The sequence below is a fragment of the Pongo pygmaeus genome, chromosome 6 (assembly GCF_028885625.2).
Source record: "Pongo pygmaeus isolate AG05252 chromosome 6, NHGRI_mPonPyg2-v2.0_pri, whole genome shotgun sequence".
Classification (NCBI taxonomy): Eukaryota; Metazoa; Chordata; class Mammalia; order Primates; family Hominidae; genus Pongo; species Pongo pygmaeus.
In genome coordinates, this window is record NC_072379.2 from 72,179,894 (window position 1) to 72,200,425 (window position 20,532).

General features: G+C 33.7%; 1 protein-coding gene across 14 annotated transcripts in view; it reads left to right on the top strand.

Moving 5' to 3' along the window:
- The window catches only part of DGKB (diacylglycerol kinase beta), a 738,724-nt gene that overhangs the window by 293,307 nt on the left and 424,885 nt on the right, over nucleotides 1–20,532 (top strand). For all 14 annotated transcript variants that reach the window (XM_054495969.1, XM_054495971.1, XM_054495977.1 and 11 more), the window contains one exon: nucleotides 18,786–18,871. In XM_054495969.1, the coding sequence (XP_054351944.1) occupies nucleotides 18,786–18,871 (86 nt within the window). The remainder of the gene's footprint in view (nucleotides 1–18,785; nucleotides 18,872–20,532) is intronic.

Consider the following 20,532-nt stretch of genomic DNA (forward strand, 5'->3'; position numbering starts at 1 on the left):
AATTCCTAAAAACGTAGAAGGTGCTATGGACTGGATAGAGGCTGCCATATGGAGGATGAGGAGGAGGAGAAAGAGAAGGAGGGAGAGGAGGAGGAAGAGGAAGTAGAGGAGGAGGAGGAGAGGTGGGGGATAGAAGAAGAAAGAAAGAAGACCATAGAGAGAGGTTCAGTCTTAGAGATTATCTACATGGTTGCGAACAAAATGTTGCTAGAAATATGGATAAGAAAGGCCATTGTAATGAGGTTTCATACGAAAATGAGGAACAAGTTATTTGCAACTAGAGGAAAGGGAATCCTTGTTATGAAGTGGCAAAGAACTTTGTCGAATTGTATCCATGTCCTACTGTTTTGTGGGAGGTTGAATTTTAGAGTGACGAAATACCATGGAGTGATACTTGGTAAAAGAAATCTCTAAGCAAAGTGTTGAGGGTGTGGCATGGCTTCCCTTGACTGCTTACAGTAAGATGTAATAAGAGAGAAATGAATTAATGACAGAATTTGTCATCAAAAGGGAAGCAAAAATTAAGGATTTGACAAATTCTCAGACTGGCCAATTTGTAAAGAAAAAGAAATGTGTTCATGATAAAACACCAAGGGTGTTACCAATGAAAGTTTGTTGAGTAGATTAGTATGTCTAGAAGGAATCCAGAATGCTATTCATCAAGACAATGGAAGAGTAGCCCTGAAAACGTTTCAGAGATCTTCAAGGCTGCCACTCCCATCACAGGCCCACATTGTCAGGGCCTTGAGGACAGAAAGACTTCAAAGGAGGGATTCAGAGCACCTGTGGGATCTCAGGGCTCACTTCCCAGAGCTGCCTCAAGTTTCTGCTCAATGCATTCTAGTGCAGCACTCCTGGGCCACTCCATCTGTGGCTCCAGTGAGCCTCAGTGCAACCAGGGCCACCCTTCAGGAGACAGAGGTGGTAAAGGTTTGCAGCATCCAGCTGGTGCTAACTCTGCAGGCACAGAGTGCAAAAGCTGTGAAGGCATGCCTACTTCTGCCTAGATTTCAAAGGATGGAGAGGTCCTGGAGATCCCCAGACCCCAGACAGAGAACTGCCACATGGTTCGGGACCCTGCAGAGAGCCTCCACTAGGACAATGCCTAGTGGAGCTATGGGGGCTGGGCCACCACTGAGACTCCAGGCTAGTAAAGCCAGCCTGAGAGAGCTGTTGGCATTCAACTCTAACACGTGAGAAATGCAGTGTGGGCTGCACACAGCACAGCCATGGAAGGAATGGGGGTTTCCGGAGCCTTAGGGGCTTAAACTCTGCACAGTGTGTTCAGAAGGCAGGAGACATCGTCAAAGAGGGTTTTTTGGTTTTTATTATTCCCAGCTTTAAGAGTTAATGTTGTTTGCCTGGTTGGGTGTTGGACTTATGTGGGACTTGTTACTCCTTTCTTCTTTCCTATTTATCCCTTTTTAATGATATTGTCCATTCTATCATACACCATTGTATTTTGGAAGGACTTAACTTGCTTCATTTCACAGGCCCACAGCTGGTGGGGAATTTTCCTCAAAATAAATTGTACCTGGAGTGGTAACTCTATATTATTTAGATGATGGTTAGAGAAGACTCTGGACTTTAGACTTTTTAGTTGATGCTGGAAATTGTTAAAACTTTTGGGGCTCCTGGGATAGAATGGATGTATTTTACATATCAGAAGAACATAAATATTGGGAGAGCAGAGGCAGAATGCTATGGTTTGAATACTTGTGTCTCTCCAAAATTTATATTGAACCTCAATCACCAATGCAATCATATTAAGAGGTGGAGCAATAAGCAAATGATTAGGTTATGAGGGCTCCACCCTTATGAGTTGGATCAATGCCCTTATAAAATGGTTCAAGGGAACTACCTCTCTCCTTTCCCCTTCTACTGCCATGTGAAGATATAGCATTCATCCCTCTGCCATGAGTGGATGCATCAAGAACGTGCCATCTTTGAAGCAGATAATAAGCCTTACCAGACAACAAATCTGTTGATGTCTTGATCTTGGACTTCCCAGCCTCCAGAAATGTGAGAAATAAATACCTGTCATTTATAAATTACCCAATTTCAGTTATTTTCATATAGCAGCACAAATGAACTAAAATAACCTGTTTCTGATTTTTTTCTATAGCAGTTAAGTTTTTAATAAATAACATATTTTCTTAAATATCCTCCCATTTACTGTTATCTAAGTGTACACAGTAAAATTACTGGCTCAAATTTACCTCCAGCCCCAGGCAGTTAACTGATCATAGCTTACCAATAAGTTAAAAATAAGAAAACCCATAGCAGATAAATTGATTCAAAACATGTCTTCAATGGCTACCAGATGCCAGGAACAATCTCATCACTGTCAGTCCACTCTGAACAAAACAGATAATAACTCTTGCCCTCACAGCCTTATAGTTTAGTGATGGAAAACATATATTAAACTAATAAACAAGTGAAATATACATATATTAGCAGGGAATGTAAACAAGGAGTGTGCATTGTTGCTGAAGGTTTTGTGGTTGTTCTTTTAAATGAGGTGGACAGAGAAGAACTGGCTGAGTATAGATGTGAAGATGAGGAGGTAGCTCATTGTCATCTTGTAGAAGAGTTTTTAAGGCAGAGAGAGCAGCAAGCATAAAAGCATAATGACTGGAAAATATTGTATAGGTTTGGGAAACATTAGCAAGAAGGCCAGGGAGACTAGAACAGAGTGAAGGGCAGTTGGATGTCAGAAAGGTACTAAGGGCTAGTTCACACAGGGTTTTAGGAATACTGTGACCGTAATAATTAGGTTTACCTAAGACTCTTTGGGGTTATTTCTGGTGTCCTAGCATCTGGCCCAATTTAGCATTTGCCCAGGACTGTTGTATTTTAAGTATCGCTATTAATAAGTGCATTGCTATGAAGAATGATGATGATGTGTTTGGCAGCCCTCCAATTTCTAAATCCAGCTTTTGCTATGTTTTCCTCTTGTAATGTGTAAGACACACATCCAAGGAACAGAGATCTTACTTTAATAGTAATCATTATATCTAAAACGTGACCAAAAATAAACTATTTTCCAATGTTTTTTAAACACAAAAACAAGTGACAACTTTTGAAGAATTGATATCCCCTTTATGCCAGCCCATTATGCTGTGGCCTGGGCCTCACAGCTCCCTGAGAGTTGCAAAGGGTCACAAATATACCAATCAGAAATGCCTGTGGAGATATTGACAAATCATAGGTTAGATGTTCATGAAATGTATGTGAGAAAAAGAGCATGAGCAGTTTTACCAAGAATGTATAGTGAATGGCTTGAATATACTTCCTCAATGTTTTGTTTTTCATTAAATATATAGTTTATAAATATTTACTTTATAATAGATTTTTATTTTGCAATAACACTTTTCAGCAAAAGATAGCTTAAAAATAAAATGTCTTTTAAATAAAAATAATCTGAATTTCAAAACAAAAAATAGTTCTGAATTTCTGTTTCTTAAAGAGTTGATGAATACATAATCTGTGTGAAATATTTATGAACATTTACCATCTGCAATGAGAGCTCCAGTGATATCATTGACTATGCGGAAATCAGTAAACACAACTATGCTGAAGAAACATCAGCATCTGCTTTAAAATTAATAGTTAATTTTCTGCCCCAAAGCAATCATTTAATATGCAGAAAGTCCCTTTGCATATCACTCTTTGAAGCATGACTTTTCATTTAGATCAAATGACTTTTCAAAATTAGTGTTCATTTTCAATTCCAAGTTTCTTTATGTGTATTATTAATGAAGCTATAGCTGTTAATATCTTGACTCCATTAGCAGAATAACTTTCCAAAAGATCAAGTAATGCCATTTTTATGTCAGAGTGATCAGAATGTTTTAAATGAAACATCTGTTTGTTGTAAAGATGCTTTGAATTCATTCAATTCATGCACTCTAAATAAAGTTTTTTGGAAGTTCATTTGGATGAAGGTGAGACATTAGATATTAGTGATAATGCTATCATAAAATCAGTGTAAAAGTTTAGCACTACTGATACAATAATTCCTTTCTGTGGGAATAATTTGAATGTAGATTTTGGTGAAGCATACCATCATGGCAAAAACATGATTTCTAATACAGTAATGAATTGATTGATAAAAAATTGTGCTTTAAATTGATTGCTCACATAAATTATAATCACATTCAAAGAAATTTTAATATTCTAATAATTAAAATAAAAGCCATAATTACATTGCTTGTACACATGCATACACACACACACACACACACACACACAAATTATTCAGTTATTCTCCTACTGATTCAGTCCCCCAGGAACCTTCTGGACCAAAATAATAATAATAATAAGACTCAAGTCTTAGATTACTCAAGTAATAAAACCCTGTAAAAATCTCTCTGGACAACACTCCTTCAGCCAGTCTTTTCCTGATTATACATACCTTCCTCTTCTATTTAAAATCTGCAACTCAAGGAGCATGAAAGTTTAAGATAATTTAATAGAGAGGTTATTAGCATATAGAAATCTACAACTTGAATTATATTATTGGATAACAGTGTTGTTCGTAATCAAGACAAGTTTAGCCTAATAAACACACTATGAAAAACAGATAATTGGATTTGGAATATAATACATTTGATAAAATTGATACAAATTATATTTATAACTATTAAAATCATAAATATCTTGGTGTCTAAGATACTAATCTTCAATTATGTACATATCATTTCCTGAAAATGGCAGATGTTTGTTGAATTCATAATGTTTTATTCTCCAATTACATTATTTACTTTTATTTATCTCTTCTTGATGAGTCATATATTTTTCATTTAGTTACCTTTATGCCTATAGTTAGAATTCTGTGTAATTAAATTATTCATGGTTTTTTTTTGAGACAGAGTCTTGCTCTGTCGCCCAGGCTGGAATGCAGTGGCAGGATCTCGGCTCACTGCAAGCTCTGCCTCCCGGGTTCACGCCATTCTCCTGCCTCAGCCTCCCGAGTAGCTGTCATATTTTAAAATATGGTCTCTGACCAGTATTATGCTATAGTAAGATGTGTGCACAGAAGCAGATGCTCTTGAAGGCAATGAATCTTCAACTTCAGTGTCTCTCACTTGCAAGGACTCCTTTCAAGACTATAGGAAGGATCTTAGCAATGTGGTTGTATTGCCTTTCTCATTTGAGTTTTTGATATTTTAAAAAGAGGGTATTTTAACTACAAGAATTTTTATGAACAATGTTAGTTAAGCCAGCTCAGTAGTAATGCGTAGAGAGGCAAATATATCAATGGAAGATAATTAAGAGCCCTCTCCCATGCCCTGTATATGTATTGGCATTAACCAGAAAAATTGGACATCTATACTGGAAAAATAAAACAGTAAAAAAAAAAAAAAAAGACTTTTGTCTCCATTCCAACCCCTTTTTCATCACACTTTACCTAGTGACTAGTAGCATTTGAATGAGCATGAGCATTTTAGGATTTGACTAAAAGAGGATGAGGTCCAATTACATGATTGAATCCTGAGACTTATAATATGTGGTTCACAGATATTTTTGTGTATGGTTGTTATTGCTAGTTCTCCTGGTGTAAAAATGACTTCTAGGCATATCCCCATTGCCCAGTGTGACTTTACACTGGTTTTCTGACGTAAATTTAAAGAGCCAGAAGACATGTCTTGATAAAAATGGTCCAGAGCCTGCCTGGTAACAGAATATGTGTGTAGTAGGGGAGAAATGAGGTTTGAAATGTACAAAGTTCAAAGCTTATCTGCAGAAAATTCTTCTAATCATCCCATTCAGTTCTCTTTAATGCCTCATCAAAACAGAAGCGTTATTCTTCCAGGAATACAGTTAACAATGCAGTATAAACAATTTTAAATTTTTATTATTGATGAAAGTTACATGATATTAAATGTATCATTATTCCTGTGCTTGTAGAGCACAGCCTGTATCAGCTCTACAACAAGCAGGCATGTTTATGTGTAAAGTACATGTTTTATAAATCTCTATGAAATATCGCCATCAATGAAGATACATAAAACTCACAATACGTCATGTTATTAACATAACAATGGGTAATGTATATCATGAATTCAAAGAATACTTAAGGTTAGTCATTGAACAAAAAATTGAAATGCCTGCAAGTCTTACAGCTTGGCTATGACCAAAAAACAAATATTGATTTTCACATATTTAACAATAATACTAAAAATTTACTTTATCAATGATGACTTGTGAAGCTAAGTGGAACATTCCTAATAAATCATCAATTTAAACGTATCTTAATAAATCATTCCAGAGGAAAAGAAAATCATGTTTTGACCTCAGTACAAATATTATTTTAAATTTTCATATAAAAATGTAAAAATGAAGCATTAGGCAGTTTATTAATTTATAAAACTACGTTATTATTCCAAATCCTATGATGTAATATTTGTAAGCTATCTTAAATTTACAATCTAATGTGATTTTTTATTATATGTAAGTATTTATTTATATATATTTATATATATACATCACTTTTATAAAAGTTTGTGCACATTTATTTTGCATATTTTTTCTTAAAGGGTGCCTCAATTTTTATAAACCTCAGGCCCTACATAATCAGGATTCACTCTCCTGCTCCTTATTTATCAAAGAGAGATCATAAGGAGGAAATTAACTTATTATGTTCAATACTCCATGAACACAAGTTCCATGAGTATCTCAAATTCTACATGTCTATTACTAAACTAATTTTCTCCCCTTTTCCCAAATTTACACACTGTTTTTATTCTCTAACTTGATGAATAAAAAGACCATTCACTAAAGAATCGCTTTCTCATTCCCTCTGACAGTACGTCACTTCAGGCTTTCAAGATTTTCATCTAACCACTCTCCTAGGATCTATATTTACCCTCCTTCTTACATAACAACTCTTCACTCAATTTCTCCTCACATCTGTCCCTCAATTCGTCAGCTAATTGACTTTACCCAAGCTTCAAGATTCAACTCATATGTCTCCAAGTTTATTAAGCCACCCCTCATCCCTACCTAGTCCACATTAACTGCCCTCAAAGAGCATCTTATAGTGACCTGAACTGTATGTTTTCTTGTCTGCCTTCTCAGTTAAGCCAGCGAGATACTCAAAGGCAAGAATTTTACCTTGCTTTTGAATCTCTGGAATCTAACTCAGTTCCTAGTACATAGTTGTAGTTACTACATTTAAATTAAATAAGTGGATAGATGCAGGTGCCATTTCATTTATAAAGTATTTATAGCAATTCTTTTGTATTTGACCCTAAGCAAAGTCTTTTCCTCTATAGAAGTCTAGATTTATTTCCTTTCAAAATACGTTCTTACTTCACACTCTAAGCTAACTCCATGGAATGATCTGATGTGTACAGAATAAAAACTCATTCTAATTATTAATATTAAAAACATTCACACGACAGAATGGATTTCAGTAAATTTGTCAAACAGTCTTGAGCAACCTAATCACTTGTGCTGCTACATTTTAGGGGTTAATTTTATAGACTATGAATTTGGACCATAAATGATATATATGTGCTTTCCAATTAGAAGCAATAAGAATGAATTATTCCATTTTAACTTCTTTCAAATATCAGGAAGACTGTGTAACTTCTGTTTTAATTGACACTCTTTATCCTATTTTTCCCTTCATTTTCAACTCATTACATCAGAATTGTCTGTCAATTCTCTATGTTTAGTCATGTAACTCACAAGAAATATTTTAAACTGCATTTCCAAACATATATATATACATATCAGTACACACATAACTTATGCATATTCATTAATACCTTAAGAGATGGACTTTCACGCAGCATGACCATAAATTTTACTGCATATTTGTAGCAGTAAATACAGTGTGCAAATACTGAGTTCAATTAAATCCCTCCCTTTCGAATGTAGAAAACACACTTACAGATGAGAGAAAATGGCATTTTAAAAGGTGTTTTGTGTTCTTCAGTGTCAAAAAACAAAATTACAATAAAGTTAGTTTAAAGATCTCATTGGCTTGTATTTGCAATTCCAGAATTGGTTAACACCTAATTCTATAGAACAGAATGAGTGTTCCAATGAACTGAGCACAGGAGTTTGGCTTTATAAGCAGAAGAGGGCTGAAGAAAGCAGAATAAGGAATGAAAGGCGGATTGGTCATTTCAAAGTTACTTTTCTTATAGGATCAAAACCGAGAGGACTTCCTTATCATGCTAGCTCTGGTGAACTGGGCTCCTTCTGATTGGTTGCTGCAAATCTCCTGTTTTGTTTTTTTTTTTTAACTGGACCATTTCAAAGTTCAATTTGATTACATGGCACTTAGCACAAGTGACTCCATTCTGGTTTGTTCTGGTCTGTTGCGGCCTAGTGCAGAAGCTCAGTCTAAAATAATGACCACTCATAATTTTTGTTTAACATCGGTTACTTGGTTTTTAAAAATTAATTTATGTATTTTAAAAATATCCTTCAAGGGTTATAATTTTCCATGCAATAGAAAAAATTTATATTTTAACAAAATATATTTACAAAAATGTTTTACTTATACTAATAAAATTATAAATATTTTCTATATGAGGGCAAGAATATTTCAACTAAATATTAGTGTTTCTATTCACTCAGAAATGACTTTAAAAATTTTTCTGCCAATATTAATTTTTAAAGAAATATGTACATTAGTGAAGAAAGGAAAAATATTTAGGCTACATCATAGAACCTGTCATTTACTGACCTTTCATTTCTAACTCATTTTATACTAGGAGGAATATTAAAGTTATTTAATGAGATAACATTATAGGTTCCCCAGGAATACATATTCTCTCATTTTCTGTGTCTCATGCTCTCTTTCGTCATTACAGTCTGTGTTTTTCCCTTTCTCTGTCCCTCTCTCCTTCACTTTTAACACACATAAGCATAAAAGATTTGTTTGAGATTTCCAGCAATAATGAAATGAATGTTTCAATTATTAATGGTCCACTGGAATATGTATATTTTTCAAATACTCTAAAACTTATATCTGGTTATTATGGTAACAGAATTAAGTTATACTGTGTTTATAAAGATTAATTCAAATTAATTTTTTATAACTATCCCATTTATCCACATGGAATGTCTTCCCAAAACAGTGTAAATTCAGCTTCCACACAATATCTCAAAACTCTAACCGAATTTGTTGAAACAGGTGCATTTCCTAGTTTAACTAAATTTTATAATGTATTGTTGAAATAAAGTACATAAGATATTAGATTGGAGGATATTATTATAATTAATTTTACTTTAAATTAAAATGTTTAGAGAGTCACATTAAATTCATGAAACATCGAAACCCACAGAGAAAAACATGAAATAACCTTTCCCCCATTTTGTAATATATATAACGGAATGAAACTTTGGGGAGCATAAATAATTCATGCATGGATTTTTAAAAGATATTACACTAGCAATAATAATAATATCAATGATACCAAGGTATGTATAGATACAGTTTGGGTATTAATAAATAAGCTGAAAGTTATTAAAAATTGGTTTTCTAGACCATAAATATTCTTTCAAAAACAATGGTAACATCACAAATCAGAAAATTCAGCCAGATTTTACTGAGGCAATTTTGAATCCATCTAATCTTGTAACTTTAAGAATAATATAGTATGTAACTGTGTACATGCAAGTATAAATATGAATTGAATAGAATAATCAGAGATAAGTATGCTTCTTTCTCTCTCTAAATGCTTAAATCAGAATGCAGACCTTTCGTAAGGCAAGCTCTTGAAATTATTTTTTTTCTAAACAAGAAGGAGGAAAAAAAGAATTGATGACATATGGTAAAGTCATTTTGAATCCTTCAGCCTTGTGTTCCTTTAATACAAAGAGATATAAATATGTATAATTAAAGTGAGCATTCACCATGCATGGATATGCTGAAAATATTTATGACTCTCACACTGATTTCCTCTAAGTATCAAAAATATTATTTTATATTTTATAATATATATACTACTTACAGCCATATATTTATTTATTTTATATACTTAATCTGTTTCTAACCCATACAGCCACATTGTATGTAAGTGACAGTATTTTCTAATACTAAAATATAAGATTGGAATAAAAAGTAATATTTACATATTGATGTTAAGAATTCTGATTTATGACACTTTCCAGGCTTCTGGAATCAGTACTATAATTTTCTTTTCTTTTAAAAAAGGTTTTCCTGGTGTGCTTTTTACCTAATAACAATTAGGTACAAGTGAAAATTTACTGCCTTTTCTGTATCAATTTTATCTTAACACAAAGTAAGCCTCTGAATCTTAGATGAAGTTTTCTGGATTTGTTTTTAGTAATATTAAGCTTCACAATTTCACCACCTGCTCTTTTGTTGTGGTCGTGGTAAGAACAATTAACATAAGATCTACATTCTTAAAAACTTTCTAAATGTACGAAACAGTATCCTTAACTATAGGAACAGTGTTGTGCATGGATCTTAGAATGTATTCATCTTACATAACTGAAACTTTATGGAATGTTATAGTGGTGATTATAGAGCAAATATGATAAAAAAGAAGCGTCTGACAGAGGGCTGCTAAACCCAAATAATAGGCTTGCTTTCAAATGTAGCTATTGCAGATACATAGGAAACTCTCTAGGTGAATCAATGCTATAAAGTCCAACATTGGAAACTCATCATCATTCATTTTCTTCATAAATCATTTGAATTTTTAATTTCAAAAAAATTAATAAAATGGTGCAAATACATTCAGGACCCAAGCATGATTTCATTGCAAAATGTTTATGCTTATTCATTTTTCACATGGAACACTGTGGAATTGATAGGTAAAAAGTACAATACACAGTACAAAAATTTCCCCAGAGTGAAGTCCTCCCTGACACTCCCCATTTTCTCACTTCTCCCCATTGGAAGGGTGACCTGTGATGTGGAAGCCTCACAGCTGCTCCTCATCACAGCCTTCCTGGGTGAAAAGTCAGTGCCATGCAGGACCTCGCATTTTGGCTCTTGCTGAGTCTCTTCAGTTTACTTGTCCTCTATCACAGCTGTTTTCCTCTGTACCTTGTGTCTCCGGTGCTGTAGGCAGGTCTCCCAATTGTCCGCTAGCTACAGTTTCAGATTGGATGCAGAAAAACTCTCCTTACTGCTTGTTAGAAAATTGTGACTATTCTGCCAGAACAGTGCAGGCAGAGGAAGGAGGTGGGGAAATAGAGGAGTGGCACTCTGACCTAAAACACACCTATACTACTTTTAATAAAGAAAAAAATATAATTAAATCAGTAATAACATGTGAATAGTAAGGTGTATTTACATACACATTTTCTTTATGTGTATATAAAGAGCCCAGCAAACCACGTGGTGTTAATTCCATTCTAAAGTTATGGAAACTGAGGGTCAGAATCACTAAATAAATCCCAAGGATATTAATGAATGAATGTAGTAAGGAATGAATGAGTTTCTAGGGAAAACTGCATGGATTGAATGGATCAAGAAATTGAGATAAAGAGAGGTCAAATTTTCCAATTAGCAATCAATTTACAGAGAGTAAGCTGGTCTGACAGTCACATGGGGTTTATGTTTGGGGGTAGGATGCTGCTGAAGAACCAATGATGACAATTTTTAAAGAAAACAAGAATGAATAACAGATGAAACATCATCATGGAATAGAAGAACAATGGTGAGTCAACTGGATGGTTAGGCTTTCACCAAAAACAATTAGCTCGGTGGGAAATGTCGCAGCTACTGCCGTGTTTTACAAAGTTTTCTTAAGCTTCAGGGCCAATGTTTGAAAGTCTAGGAGGGAGAATCAAATTGCTACAGAAGTATAGCTGGAAAAAAAGCTGACTTAAGAAGAATTTAAAATCATAAATTTTTAAGAATAATTACTAAAGTAATTTAAACAATGATTTAAGACTTTTCTCTTTAAAAAAAACCAGAAATTTAGGTTTTATAGGCAAGTGCTACCAGTTTTCAAAGAACTTCAATAATTATACAAATTCTTCCACAAAAATCGTAAAAGGTGGAATACTCTGCAACATATTTTATGAGGCAATATAATTTTAATTTTAAAAAGTAGACAAAAGTGGTATGAGGAAGAAAAATAGGTCAATTTGTTCATAAAGAATGGTGCAAAATTTCTAAACAAAATATTAGCAAAGAAATTCAATTATCTTAAAAATATTAATACACAAGAATCAATTTGGGTGCATGAAAGGATTGCAAGAATGGTTAATAATGCAGAAATATATAAATGTTTATTCTCACACTAACCGATTAAAAGACAGAGACCTTGTCAAATCTCAAAAATGCAGAAAAACTTAATATTTATGTATAATAAATATTATTATTATAATAGGAGTAGAGGGGAAACTTGTTAACTTCATAAAAAATCTCCATCAAAAAAAAAGAAAGTAAAAAGAAAGGAAAATAAAATCTCAATAACAGATATCCTAAATGGGCAGATTCCAAAAGTAATTCTTATCTTCAGGAACAAGATATGGATATTCACTATGAATACTCCTATTCAACAATATGTTGGAATTCTGTCAAGGAAAAAGACACAGGGAAAGAAATAACAATTATAAGGACTAGAGATTACTAATAATACCATTGCTAGTAGCAAATGCCACAGTTACATACATAGAAATCCAGATGTATCCACAAACAAAATGTAAGCAATAGAAAAACAATGATAATATGATTATTTATAAAATCAATATATAACAGTCAAATACGTTTATATATGCCAGCAACAAAAATATTAATGTTATTAATAACCATAATTTTTAAATGTTCAAAATACCAACAAAAACTACAAAACAACCAACAATAAATCTAACAAAATATATGCAAGACCTGTTAGCAGAAAATTTAAATCTTTGTTGAAGGATATTAAAGAATATCTAAATAAATAGAGCAACACTACATTCATGAATAAGGAAACTTAATTCATATTATACATGTGTTATTTCTCCCAAAATTAATACATAGTTTTAATGCAACTTCAGTCAAAATCATGATTGGTTTTTCTTACTATTATTTTAGTTTTGGTGAAATATGATGAGTTTAAATGTACATGAAAAAAAGAAGAAATAATTGGTAAGATTCTTCATGCCCTGAGATATGGACTTACTGGAAAGCTATAGTAACTGCGAGAGTGTGATACTAATGCAGAGATGGACAAAGTCGTGAGTAAAACACAATAGAGAATACAAATAGAAATGTACCCATATGTGGAAATAATACTTATGGACTTTGCATAGTAGAAAGTTGAATTATTCAATGAATGAAAAGATGGATAAAAAATAAATAGAAAAAAAGTGCTGCACTACAGCTAAAAGGAAGGATGAAAGGGAGTAAGAAAGGAAGAGAGGGAGGGCCGGAGGCCAGGATAAAGGGGAGATGGGAGAAAGTGGGGAGAGAAGAAAAGAAAGTACTTCACACCACAACAAACTAAGAATTTCTATGTCAAAAGTAAAACTGACATTTTAAGAGAGTATATGTGAATTCTGAGCTCTGAGTAAGGAAGCTTGTCTTACAGAAGACTAGTTAAGGTACTAACTACTTATCAAAGGGATGATGAAATTGAATATTAAAACTAAGTTCTTATTCATTAAAATACACATTAATGAAAGTAAAAGAAAAAACTTCAAATTTGTAAAAGATATTTGAAAAAAATTATTGAAAAAGGACTAAAAGACGTGTAAAATTTTTTTACAAACCAACGAGGTAAAAAAGAATACATAATAGAAACCAAAAGGATAAATAGGCATTTCACAAAAATAAGAAATAAATAAAATGAAAAAGTGTGACAAGTGTTAAAGAGAATGGATTCAATAGAGCACATCCATTGTACATTTGTGCAACTTCTTTGCGAAAAACATTGATGTTATCTGGTAAAGTTGCATATTAATATGCATTACTCTAAAGTGGCCACTGACCTTAAGCACTAGGAAGTATGTACAGGCATACCTTGGAGATATTGTGGATTTGGTTCCACACCACCACAATAAAGTGAATATCACAATAAAGTGAATAACACAAATTTTTTGGTTTCCCAGTACATATAAAAGTTATGCTTATACTGTTGTCTATTAAATGTGCAATAGCATTGTGGTTTAAAAAATGTATATACCTTAATTTAAAAATAATTCATTGCAAAAAATAGTAACAATCATCTGAGCCTCCAGGGAGTCATAATGTTTTTTCTGGTAGAGAGTTTAGCCTTGATATTAATGGGAACCAAATGATCAGAGTGGTGGTTGCTGAAGGTGGAGGTGGATCTAGTAGTATCTTAAAATAAGACAACAATAAAGTTTGACCTATTGATGGACTCTTTTATGAAAGATTTCTCTCTAGCATGTGATGCTGTTTGCTAGCATCTTATACACAGTAGAACTTCCCTCAGAATTTGAGTCAGTCTTCTCAAATCCTGCTGCTGCCTTATCAATTAAATTTATGTAATAATCTAAATCCTTTGTTACCATTTCAACAGTGTTCACAGCATTTTTACTAGGAGTAGATTCCATTTCAAGAAACCCTCTTTTTTTGCTTATCTCTAAAAACCAATTCCTCATCCTTTCAAATTCAATTCTCATCAAATATGATGAGATTGCCGCAATTCAGTCACATGCAGCCTCCACTTATAATTCTACTTCTTGCTGTTTTTATGACGTCTGCAGCGACTTTCTCCACTGAAGTCTTGAACCCTTTAAAGTCATCTATGAGACTTGGCATCAACTTCTTCCAAACTCTTGTTAATGCTGATATTTTGACTTCTGTCCATGAATTATGAATGTTCTTAATGACACCTAGATTATTAAATCCTTTAAAGAGGTTGTCAATTTACTTTGCCCAGATCCCCAAAATGAATCACTGTCTGTGGCACCTATAGCCATATGAAATGTATTTCTTCAATAAGACTTGAAAGTTGAATTACTCCTTGATCGATGAGCTGCAGAATGTATGCTGTGTTTGCAGACATGAAAACAACATTCATCTTTCTGCACATCTCCATCAGAATCTTGGGTGATCAGGTACATTGTCAATGAAAATAATATTGTGAAAGGAATCTTTTTTTTTTTTTGAGAAGTATGTCTCAATCGTGAACTTAAAATACTCAGTAAACCATGCTATAAAGAAATGTGATATCCCTCACGCTTTGTTCCACCATTTATAGTGCACAGGTAGAGTAGGTTTAGCATAATTCTTAGGGGTCCTAGGATTTTCAGAATGGCAAATAAGCATTGGCTTCAACTTAAAGTCATCAGCTTCATTAATCCCTAACAGGAGAGTCAGCCTATTCTTTGAAGCTTTGAGGCCAGGCATTGACTTCTCCTTTGTAGCTATCAAAGTCCTAGATGGCATCTTCTTCCATTAGAAGGCTATGTTGTCTACATTGAAAAATTATTGTTTAGCGTACCACCTTTATCAGTAATTGTAGCTAGATCTTCTGGATAATTTGCTGCCACTTCTTCCTCAGCACTTGCTGTTTATACACCTTCTTTCCTTAAGCTTCATGAACCAACATCGGCTTGCATCAAACTATTTTTCAGCTTCCTCACATCTCTCAGCCTTCATAGAATTGAATAGAGTTAGGGGCTTGCTCTGGATTTGGCTTTAGCTTAAGGGAATGTTGTGGCTCCTTTGATCTTCTGTCTAGACCACTAAAACATTCTCCATATCAGCAATAAGGCTGTTTCGCCTTCTTGTTTGTGTGTTCACTGGAGTAGCACTTTTAATTTCCTTCAATAACTTTGCCTTTGCTTTTACAACTTGGCTTACTGGCACAAAAGGGCTAGCTTTTGGCCTGCCTGTGCTTTTGACATGCTTTCCTCACTCAGCTTAATAATTTCTAGCTTTTGATTGAAAGAGAAATGCAACTCTTCCTTCACTTGAACACTTAGAGGGCATTGTAAGGTTGTTAATTTCCCTAATTTCAATACTGTTGTGTCTAAGGGAATTGAGAGGCCTGAGGACAGGAAGAGAGACAGGAGAACGGCTGGTGGGTGGAGCAGTCAGAACACACACAACATTCGCAATTAAGTTCTCTGTCTTACATGGACGTGGCTCATGGCACCTCAAAGCAATTACTATAATAACTGATCAAAGATCACCATAATAGATATAATAATAATAATAATAATAATAATAAAGTTTGAAATATTGCGATAATTACAAAAATGTGACACAGACACCAAGTGAGCATGTGCTGTTGGAAAACATGGCACTGATAGACTTGCTAGAAGCAGAGTTGCCACAAACATTCAACTTGTAAAAAATGCGGTATATGCTAAGCTCAATAAAGTAAAGAGTAATACAATGAGGTATGCCTGTACGAGAATGCACTTTTTGCAAGAATATAAAGCAAACCAGTTGAAATGCCCATTGACATGGATTTTAAAAGACATATAAGTGGTATTTAACACAGCAGTACAAGTAAAAAGAACTTCAGCTACACGTGGAAAAAGCTTCAGCTACAACATGAATGAATCTGAGCACCAATGCTAAGTGGAAAAAGTAGAAAGACACATGTTGATTATGTCAGACACGTGGTAACTCAGTATTCAGAATAGCGCTCACCTTTGTAAATTAGAAAGCGCAGTGCTATAGGGAAAGAAAACAGAGAAATATGTAAGTTATTAGAAATGTTCTACCTCCTGGAATGGGCAACTGGTACATATGTGTTTATTCTACTGGATATATATTAGTATAAGCAAATCAATGAGTATTAGAACTGAATAAAATATTTGCAACATGTCTCACAAAGGTTAAATATCCACAATATAATAAATGAGAAAATGCATGAAAGTTTCCTGTTCTAAATATCCATGGATATTATAATCAGATGATGGGTTTTAATAATTTTTATACATATTTTATTATATTTATGCAGTGTTGGTATTACCTTGACAAAATTTTTTTAAGTGATGCAAATTTAAATGCAAAGATTACTGTAATATGCAAAGAGTTTGTAAAGTAGTATTAAAAGACAACTCGCCCGGCGCAGTGGCTCACACCTGTAATCCCAGCACTTTGGGAGGCCAAGGAGAATGGATCACCTGAGGTCAACAGTATGAGACCAGCCTGGCCAACATGGTGAAACCCTGTCTCTACTAAAAACACAAAAATTAGCCAGGCGTGGTGGCAGGCACCTGTAATCCCAGCTTACTTGGGAGGCTGAGGCAGGAGAATCGCTTGAACCCAGGAGAAGGAGGTTGCAGTGAGTCGAGATTGCACCATTGCACTCCGTATTGGGCGACAAAAGTGAAACTCCATCTCAAAAAAATAAAAATAAAAATAAGAAATAAAAAGACAATTCATTAGAAAGAAAGGCACATCTTTGAATGTTCTTTTTGTAGGAGAGGTTACACATCTCCAGGAAATGTATAAAAATATGCTCAACTCACTAGTAAACAGGGAAGTGTGATTTTACAACAAATAAAAAGATATTGGCTTTCACTCATTATTAAAGAAATATCATAAAGTTGTTCATATGTAGTGTTTTGTGGTTGCAAGGAAATGAATCCTTGCATATTTGACAGTGGGAGCCATTCAGAGGGATATAATGATGTAATGGAATATTTTTCTCTAGAGTAGCCTTCAAAACACATGCGCGCATTTACACAATGTTCTTCAAATAATGTTAAATACAATACTTTTTTGTAATAATGAGATACTGGAAATAGCTTAAAAATTCATAAGAAGAAATCATTTTATCTTGTAGTACATGAACTTATAAAACATGATGCAGTGCCTAAAAATAATAATCTGACAGAATGCAACACATGACATATGCATATGTTATATACTGATACACAAAGTTCTCTTAGACATATTTGAAGTTAAAATAAAACCACACAAGTTAATGAACAGTATGTATAGCACATTTTATTCATGTTGAAAATATGTGTGTAATAAAGATTTATGTATGAAAATTTGTATATGTAAGAACGTAGAAAAATTCCTTGGATAGTTGCATATTATATCACTATCAGTTGTTATCTTTGGGACAAGGGAGGTGAAGAGACACACACCAAAATTTCTGTCCTGTTTGAATTTTTTTATTGCAAGAAAATAGGCTATGACTGTATAGCTGGCTGCATTACCTGCCTTTGTGACTTTTCCCAAGGTAGGTTGCATTATTAAGCACGCTGCATGCAGTAACAGCAGAAGCAGTGGGTATTTATGGCAGCTGACCCAGCAATTAGGCTAGAGTGTTCCCGGGTGGAAAACACTGTCAACCAGGTCAAAATACAAGGTGAAGCCTGACTCCTATTTGCAGATTCTCAGTCAAAAGGAAAGTTGGCTAGAACCCCAGTTGCAGTCTGATCAATTTCTCCCAGTAATGGAGAAAGTAGAAAATTGTTAAAGACATATTTACTGACATAACTGTCACATTTATATATTCACTCAAAAGATAATTTTGGATTGATGAAATTTATTAAATGAAATAATGTAGTATATGTCATTCTGGGTTATGTGAACTGCAAATAACATCTGGGAGAATATCAGTGAAAATTATTATAATTTACTAATTTTATTCTTAAAATTTTAGAGTTTATTAAAGAAAGAGTATATTCATTATGGAATCTAGAATATATAATTACAAAATATTTTTAAGTTATAGAATCTTGAATATATAGTTATAAAATAGGATTAAAGGATATGTAAGTTATCACTGAGATATTTTACAGTTTTTATACAATAAAAACGTATTTCATCGGGTAAAATATTAATGATACAAAACTGAAAATATCTTATTTTTAAACTATTAATCATGTGCCATAACATGCTTATTTTTCAGGTTAAACTTTTTCCGTGATGTTCCTGACTTCAGAGTGTTAGCCTGTGGTGGAGATGGAACCGTGGGCTGGGTTTTGGATTGCATAGGTAATGCAGACACATACTTAATATGGCTGGGGAGAGAGCGATAGCTTTAAATCCTGTTTCATCTATGTGTCTATTGCTTGTATCATTATCTTTGGAAGTAGTGACATAATTGGACACCTGGAAGGTTGCACACTGGTTTAACTTATTATTCTGTAGTTCAAAAATTTAACTGGCAAAATAGTTTACAAGTACATAGAAGTCCTTCCTTTCTAATCCACTTCTTACAGTGTTTACCAAATTTTCAGAGTTGTTTTCAGGGGCTCTAGGAAATCAGATTGTTTGCGTGCCCCAGACAAGGAGCTGAAGGAGCAGTCTTAGTATTTGTGATAAAGTCTGTGCGAAATTGATGTGCTTACGTTATTAAAACATGGACCCTCAAAACCTTACCCTCTATGTACATTCATATCGTTATCATCCATCATCATCATCATCATAGCTAATTTTTATTCATCATGTTATCTTGTTTATTCCTCACAACTCTATGACACAGATAGTATTAATAATCCCATGTAGAGATAGGGAACCTAAAACTTGGAAAAAAGTAAATAATTACAACAAAGTCTTATAGCTGTGAACTGAAAGAGCTGAGATTAGAATGCACAGTTAAGCCTTATTCTATATTGCCTCTCTATTCAAACTGAAAAAGCTCGAGTTTTATGAGCAAATAATACAGGAACATCATTGAGGATATAAGGTAAGTATGCAGCACAAGAAAAACTATAAATTCAGGAAAATTATTTGGTTTTTCAGATCTAGTCAGTTGTTGGAACTGGTTACTAGTTAGAAAAAGAGATCATGAATTGGCCTTTATGAGGAAATAAATCCAAAGCAAATATTGACTCTTTTTGGTCTCATTTCAGTTACTGCATTGATCAATTCTTTGTTTAAAACAGGCCCTTTCATAAAACGGATTGATTCAAAAGAAGTTTTATCTTCTGTATAAATTGAAACAGACACGTATTTAGTCAATGCAGAAAACATTCTGTCTTTGCATACACTAAAAATATTCAAATTAAGAAAAATACATGTCGGCAACACTTTTGATAAGGATCTAACAGCTTTAATCTACTAATATTTGATTTAAAAAGAAACAGTGAAAATTCTAATCTGGTCTTCCATTAAACAATGTAAATCGTATTTATATGTTTTATCTGAGAAGACAACCAGAATTCAAGAATTACAAAAGTTAATAAGTTAGTTGGAAAAGTATCTGAGGACTTGTAAGGATTTTAGAGGAAAAATAGCAGGAATTCTTAGCTTGTTTTAGCCCTCAAAATCTTATTGTCGGCTATTTCACTGCGACATATCCCTGCATTATCTATCCCCTCTGTCCCTACACACATATGTACACTGATTTTGAGGGGCTAAGGAGGAAGAAAAAATAAAAGAAAGTGATATACATTTGTGAGATTAATTCAAGGCATGCGATGATTCAAACCAAAGCATATGGGATGTCAGCGGCAGAGATCTTTACTGCTCTGAACCCAAAGCATTATGTGATGTAAAGATTAATCTCATGGAAAACCTGCTGATCTCGTTGTATTCCAGCTGTTAACGTTGTGTTCCATTTGCTCTGACACAAAGCAGCACCATGGGTGGGAAAAGTCAAGGACATGGTTAGCAATTTATTCACTTTTATAATTCAACAGTTTTCAAATATT